Source organism: Coffea arabica, chromosome 1c, assembly GCF_036785885.1.
Source record: "Coffea arabica cultivar ET-39 chromosome 1c, Coffea Arabica ET-39 HiFi, whole genome shotgun sequence".
Taxonomy (NCBI): Eukaryota; Viridiplantae; Streptophyta; class Magnoliopsida; order Gentianales; family Rubiaceae; genus Coffea; species Coffea arabica.
This window is the reverse complement of record NC_092310.1, coordinates 38,023,675-38,031,632: the sequence shown is the minus strand read 5'-3', so window position 1 is coordinate 38,031,632 and position 7,958 is coordinate 38,023,675. Positions and strand designations below refer to the sequence as shown.

The following is a 7,958-nucleotide window of genomic DNA, read 5'->3' as shown; positions in this document are numbered from 1 at the left end:
AAAAATAACAGCATATATTTCTGATAGACGTAATCTAAAATATCTAGATTTGGTTGTTAACTCTATGAACCAGTAGTAGATAGACTTCAGGTTTGATATTTGCAATTCTGCATACATCCCATTTTCCTAGTCTTTCTCTCTATTAATATCCCGTCTTTCATCAAAAGAAACCTATTTTGTTTCCAAGTAAAATTCTTATCAAAACCCTTCCAAGTCAAAATTGTCTTCTACCAAGAGGAGTTTGTTTCAACACCATGGAGATGGACCAGCAGAATCAGCCGATACGTGAGGTTTTTGGTACATCTCCAAATACTATTCAAAGTCTTCCTCCTCCTTTTAATGAACTACAACAAGAAAAACCATCACTCTTGCCTACATCAAGCACTGAACTACAACAAGAAGAACCATTACTCATGGCTGCATCAAGCAGCAATGCTTCTTCTAATAATGATGGTGTGAATGAATTTTTTGATGAAGAAGAGGAGTTTATTGATCATGCTTTTTTTGAGTCGTTTCCGCCGGGGTATAGATTTTGTCCCAAGGACGGTGAACTCATTGTTTTTTACCTGAGGAAAAAGATTGCTAAGGACGAATTGCCTCGTAACCAGATTAGACATGTCAATCTCTATCAGCACAGTCCAGATAAGATTTCAGGTTAGTTCGTTTAGGTTTACAGGTCTTGGTTTTTTTATTTTTCTTTTATTTATTATTTTGCATGGGACGATATCTTTTAAGCTGCTTTATTCAAAGTTCTTTGTTAGCTTTCTGCTTTTATGATTGCATGGTTCTGTTGTAATCCTGTTGTTGAAATTCTGGATTATTAACTGCCTAGCCAATATGGCTTTTTAGTTTTTTTTTTTTTTTTTTTGTAAGTAATATGGCATTAATTGAACGTTTACTTTGTATATAGAGGAGAAGAAATTATACATAACATAAGAGACTATTGCGGTTTCAAGTTCTGGTTTTGTTATTCAGTTTCATGCGTTATTTATTTTAATTCGTTTTATATGATGATATTGATTTTGGTATTTGGTGACTTTACTGTTTTCTCTGCTTCTCTTTTGGTTTTGAGTTCTGCTTTTGGTTCTGTTGTTTTTGTTTATCATGTGGTCTTGTCGTGTATACATTGATAGATGCTGGATTTACTGAAAATGTGTCAATTCGTTAATGCAGTTTTTTGTTTAACTTGTCGTGTCGTGTATACATTGTTAGATGCTGGATTTATTAAAAATATGTCAATTGACATAATAATAAAATTTTGTACGATAAACCAAACTTAAAATGACTGTTCTGAAAAGCATTTTCTGCAATGAAAAAAAAGTAATGTAACTTTCTTTTGTGTTACATTTTCTGTTAATTACTTAATTACTCCGCAACATGAAATTTGTCCACTCCATGCCCTATGGAAACCATTTTTGCGTCAAAAAATCATCTTTATCCTCTGTTATACTATCTATTTGAATGAATATTTTCAAAATAAATTACAATCCAAGTTTGAATCTACCTATTCTTGGGACACCTGTTACACTATCTGTGCTGTTACATTATCTATGGAATGAATAAATAACAATAAGTTTTCAAATCTCCCTATCCAAATCTACCAATTCTTAGACACAAGTTGTGTCATGCCAATCTTTTCATGCTTAACTCGTGACTGATGGCATTGTTTGCCATTGCTTTATGTTCTTGGTTTACATATAATTACCTTATAAACTTGTTAAACTTATCATGCATTCAATAGACTTAAATTTTATGTCTTGGTATTTACTGTAATCTCTTCAGAGAGATACCCACCAATAGGTGAAAAGGAGTGGTACTTTTTCACCCCAAGAAACCGAAAATATCGAAATGGGGAACGACCAAATCGAGCTGCTGGAACTGGATATTGGAAGGCTACTGGAGCAGACAAACCTGTCAACCACGACGGTTCCCTGGTGGGATTCAGGAAGGCATTGGTTTTTTATGAAGGAAAACCCCCGAAAGGGGTAAAAACCAACTGGATAATGCACGAATATAGAGTGAAGGAACCTCCAAGAAAGAGATCAAATACAATGGACATGAGGGTATAACTTTTTCTTAGAACTAATAAAATTTTATTTCACGAACTTTTTCTTCTTTTACTAAAATATATGCTGTTGTTTCTGTCTTTGTAGTTGGATGATTTTGTTCTATGCAGGATATACAAGAAAACTGATAAATCCTTCAAAAGCCGACCGCGCAATGAAGATTCTGAAGATCTTGATCAAAACGACTATCCAACTCCACAAGGGAATGAAAGACTTGATCAAAACAATGCGTATCCTCTAGATATGGACATGGGTAATAAGAATGATCTAGGTGGACTTGACAGGGAGTTGAATGCATTCGAAGCTTCGTCCGGACTTGTTCAATCTGAATACCACATCGGACTCCATGAAATCTTCAATGTGATGGGAACTTCTTTACTTGCAGACTCCGTGAAGTGCTTCAACAATAATTTCCAGATACCATTTAATTGTGGAGCAAAACCAGTAAATTACAAAGGTTTTGTGTATCCAATGGAGAATGCTTTGATGCCGAAATATTTGAGAGAAGCTCCAGACGTTAAACCAAGAAAGGCTATGTGGAACATTACGAAGGATTATGAGACCTTCAATTTGTCGCCAGAGATTGATTTTGGAACCACTATAGATTTCCCAGATTTGGACAATCTTATGAACAATCGACCATCAAACAGTTGCTTTGAAAACTCAAATAATCCTTTTGATAGTCCACCAATGCCCAGAAGAAGCTGATTGAAATTCTCAAGTCGCAAAACAAGTTTGTCCAGGTTGATATTGAAGTTCTTCATTGGCAAACAATGTGGAAGATTTATGCTCTATAGTTTTTATATTAGCTTAGCTACATAGAGATTTTGAAACTTTGACAGATTTAGGACAAATTTTCCAGTAGTATTCCTTAAGCTAATTTTGAATGTCCACCAATGCCCAAAAGCTGCTGATTGAAATTCTCCAGTCTTAAAACAAGTTTGACTCATGTTGATGTTGAAGTTCTTCGCTGACGGCTAAGTGGTTGGTTTGATCGTTTATTGGCACACAGTGTGGAAGATTTATGCTTTATAGTTTTTATATTAGCTTAGCTATATAGATTTTTGAAACTTTGACAGATTTAGGACTAATTTTCTAGTAGTATTCCTTAAGCTAATGTGTACATATATCTATACTGTATATAAAAATATCATGAGTTTTGGTACTTAGGAGTGTAAGCAAAAAGTTGTCTTAGTTTTCATTATACCCAAACTTCCTTCGACTATTAATCACACTCATTATATTTAAATTGTGATAATATTTATGAAAGTGTAACATTAAATTTAAATTATGATAAATAATGATGGTTATTAAGATAAAACATCTAAATATAAAACTCTTTGAGTACCATTGCGGTACACTTCAAACTTTACTTTGTATATATATTTTATTTAATACAAAAACTATTATCTTTACTAAAAAAAATTTGCTCTTAGAACGCATGAGTCCATTTTTTTTTTCTTTCAGACACAGGGGGTATTCGGGTTTTCGGCCGGACTAATCCCCCTGCTGCTCGAGAGAGGAGGCCTTACCCCCTCGGACACGGTAGCCCCAGGCAAGACTTGAAACCTGATAAGCGTGGCTTGAAGAGGCGCTTGCTACCAGAAGAGCTAACCTAGGGAGGGCAGAATACATGAGTCCTTGCTTGTGCTTTACAAGCAGTGTAAGCAATGTAAGCAGAATTGTGTCTTATTTTTTGTAGTACCTAAACTACCCTCCACAGAATAATTGCAATGCATTTTAATAAGGGTTATTATTACTTTACCCCCTTAAACTATACCATTACTATTAATTTACTCCATAATGTTATCTTTTAGTCACTTCATCCCATAGGTAATTCAACTCAGTATGTTAATAAATTTTTGATAGAAACACCCTTTTATTTTATACTACATTGTTATTATCACTTTATCCTTTTAAATTATAGTTCTATAATCGCTTTACTCTCTAAATATTTTACCCTATCGTTAATCTAAAAAATATGTTAAAAAATGTTTAAATGTATTTACCTTTTTTATATATAATTAAAAATAAAAAAGTTGGAATAATTATTCTTCCTTTTTTTCACTCTAAGATTCCAAAAACAAAAAAATAAAAGGGTTTTATCAAATTTCTTTTTTCACACTTACTAATACTTGGAAAAGAAAAGGAGATAGGACAGGAGAAAACAGAAAATTAGATTTTACAAAGAAAGAAAATGAGGAAGAATCTAATATTATCGTATTACTTTAATGCTCTCGGGATTGAAATTGGATAATAAACAGAAAACTAAAGTAATTTTAAAATAATAAAAATATTGAATTCTTTCTTGTTTGTATTAAAAAAAAATTGAGCTATCTATCTTCCTCCCCTATTTTGTCTTTTTTTTTCAATATTAATAAGATTGCCAAAAAGAAAGAGATTAATGTTTTGACTTTTTTCTTGATACTAAAAAGGAGAAGAGCTACTCTAAAGTTTTTATTTTTTTTATTATACAAAAAAATGGGTGCTATCTTCCAAAGTTTTTTAACTTATTAAATTGGCTTAATGGTGGGATAAATTGCCTAAAAAATACATCTAGGGGGTAAATTGATAAAAAGGTTATAGTTTATGGGGATAAAATGATAATAATTTTAAAAGTTAAATGTCTTATCACTTGAATCAATAAACTCCGTTAAATTTGACCATTAGTTTTGGAAGTAAAATGACTAAAAAATAACGTTAAGGGAAAAATTGATAATGACGCCAAACATTAAGAGGATAAAGTGATAATAACCATTTTAATAATGACGAATAAATGAATACCAATCATGTTAATTGGTGAATACAAAAGTTATCTATAACTGAAATAGCATAATGAAACAATTAAAATCTGTGACGCCCCCACTTCTCCCTAAGGCGAACCAGAGGGTATCCGCGGGATGCCTGCCCAACTTTCGTCAGGAATCAAGCAATTTTCATTCAAGTTTAATGCAATACTAGACATCACCACTAAATAAGACAAGTTAAATAATGCGGAAGCTTTCGACTTAACGATTTATAATAATTATCCGAGCCTTACATCGAATATCCAAAGGATACTTCAATGCCTAAAATATATAACATCCAGATACATCAAATATCCAAATCATACATTAGATTCCCAAAAGTACAATCAGTAAGAGGTCTAACCCAAATTACATTAGAAACTCTAAGCCAAAAGTACATCAAAAGGGGTATCTCCAAGTTCATTCCATGTCCAGTCCTGTTAAGGAATACAAATCTACAGGGTGAGCAAAACGCTCGTGAGGCCAAAAACACACATGCAAGCACATAGTCCAAGTAACAAGCCCAAATAATAGGTCAATTAATAAAGTACAAGTAATTGATAATTCCAATAAGATATAAACAGAAACAATTCAAGGATATGGTAGCTCTCAGGAGCTAAGTTCCACTTGCTTTGCCAAGGTCATTCGTATACCTTCCCGCGATGACACTCCGTCAACCGGGTTGGTATTTCCAATCCGTAGATCACCACTTACTTTCATCCGTCCACCGTACATACCCCCACTAGGTCCGAACGTCATTTATAAGGCGATACATCAACGAGTATGCCAAGCAAGATCTCTCCAATAGATCAAGCTTATCATGTAATTCTCATGGCTCGCCAAGGTTCCCGACCAATCCCATACCGGCTCGAGTCCAAGGTTTGCCTATGAGTTTGGGCGTCTTCCAATTAACATTTATAAGTCGAGAAAATTCACTCCAGCGACGTATGTAGCCATAGCATACCATTACATTTCATTCATTCATTCAATACATTTCAATCATTCATTTCATTCAATGCATTTCAATCCTTAAATATCATTTCTAATGAGAACGAGTGTGGTAAAGTATACACTCGACTCCATTTTCAAAATCTCCAATCATTAATAGCAGTTAAGCATGTAACAAGTTTACATACACTTGACACTCACCAAATCAATCAAAGAAAAGTATTGCTTGAAGTTCAAGCGTCCACCGTAGGATCCTCTTGAAGGTTCTCGTGCGGGCATGAGCAATTAATAGTATCGAGAAAGATTGCACGCTTGTATAATCCTAAGAAATTTTACTAAAATGAGTTTAAATTACTCGCGAATTAAGGCTCAAAAGTGGGGTTTTAAGGTACAAGGGAAATCGAGTTTTCATCTTTGAAATCAAGTATAAAACGTTCAAGTAATATCGAAGGAATAAGGAGAATTTGAAAAACTCCATTTCCTTAAGATTCGGAAATTTCAGTTTTAATACGAGATCTTTGAAAAATCGTATCTCACTCTTTACAAGTCCAAAATTGAAAAAATTGGTACCGTTGGAAATGTCTTTCAAAGTACTAAAATTTCTTAGAAGATATTTTTCTATGATTCCAAATAGAAGGTATTCAAATTTTGGCACAAAGTCACTGTTTTGGACTATCAAGGCAGTTTCGAGGTTGGTTTTTCGCCAACTTTGGAAATTCGCTAAAATTCACTAAATTTGAACTAGCCTTTGAAATTTGATACTCTACTAGAGTTACAATCCAAGTTTAGAACAAAATAAGCGGAACAAGAATTGAAATTTTGAGCACCAAGATATGGTAGTTCAAAGTTACCCAAATTTTCCTCTGAAACAAGGATTTTCCAAAATCAAGTCATGAACTTTGGAAGTTTAGTTGAGCGATGAAACGGTCTCGAAATAGCACCAAAATTAGCAGTATAATACTACCATATAAGAACTATTTCTCGACCAAATTTCATGGATAAATAAACACGAAAAGTTGGTTAACTAAATCACCCAAGTTCCAAAAATTCCAAGGCAAATCTGCCTTGTGAGTCTCATTTTCCGTTTACAAAACGTTTGGCTTACAAAGTACCTCAAACATGGTCCATTTGTATAGAAAATGTCTAAGAGGCATCCAAGACAAAAGTTTTGGGTGATTAACTGTAAGGCCCAAAGACAACCTAAGAGGGGGGTGAATTAGGTTGATTAAAAACTTAATTGAGTTTATGCACTTTTTCCTTAATAAAAAATTTACCTTCTTTTCTAGTAGTGATCAATCAAGTAAATTTAAAGAAGAGAATAATGTTGATCAGAAATAAGAATATATATAAGCAATGAGAATTTTATTAAACAAAAAGAATAAGATAGAGTATCAAACCGATTGTCTACCAAGCTTTCCTCAAACTTGAAGACTAATCACAAGGATGAGCACCTTCTCTTTGATGAACAAAAATCAACTCAATGTACAATGGAGGGATCACTTCCTCCTTGTCCCAAGTCTCACTTAGTCAAGTTAGAAAGTTTTACTATCACTCAGATAACCCTCAACAAAGCTGCACTATTGAAAATTTCAAACACAAGAGAAGTGCTTACAAGAAATTCACACCATTTGGAGAACAAATCTTGCTTGGGAGACTATTTCCTACCTAAAATATCTCTTGAGATCTTGTAAACAAAGTGTCCAAAAGTCCTTCACTGGTTCAGAATCGTTTGTATTTAAAGGGGACCAAAAATGGGCTTCAATAATGCTTCCAACGGATAGTAGGAAGATGAAGAGTCAGCTAGCCGTTGGGGCCGTCGGACGTCCGACAGATGAATGACCGTCCGATCCCATCATTCGAAAATCAGCCAAATTGTCGTTCGGACGTTCGATGGGATATTATCGTCCAACAGCATCTGCGTCCGAACGTCGTCAGAGAGTCATCAAAACTTTGCAGAATTTCTCGGACGTCCGATATGATCGATGTGCGTCCGATCCTCCCGGACGTCCGATGCTTCCTTACGTGCGTCCGACAGAGTTTCCTTCTTGATGTTCTTCAATCTTTCGGACGTCCGACAGCTTCCTTTAGGACGTCCCACATGAGTGCCATGTTTTTGCTTCTTCTTTTGGTTGATTTTCTTTCCTTGACACCTTTGTAC

General features: G+C 34.3%; 1 protein-coding gene across 1 annotated transcript; it reads left to right on the top strand.

The window, feature by feature from the left end:
- The first annotated feature begins 218 nt into the window (after positions 1 to 218).
- LOC113739196 (uncharacterized) lies at positions 219 to 2,975 on the top strand. Its single transcript, XM_027266435.2, has 3 exons — positions 219 to 654; positions 1,783 to 2,063; positions 2,154 to 2,975. Exons 1-3 carry the CDS (start codon positions 255 to 257, stop codon positions 2,772 to 2,774), a joined length of 1,302 nt encoding a protein of 433 aa, XP_027122236.1. The 5' UTR covers positions 219 to 254; the 3' UTR covers positions 2,775 to 2,975.
- Positions 2,976 to 7,958: the final 4,983 nt, after the last annotated feature.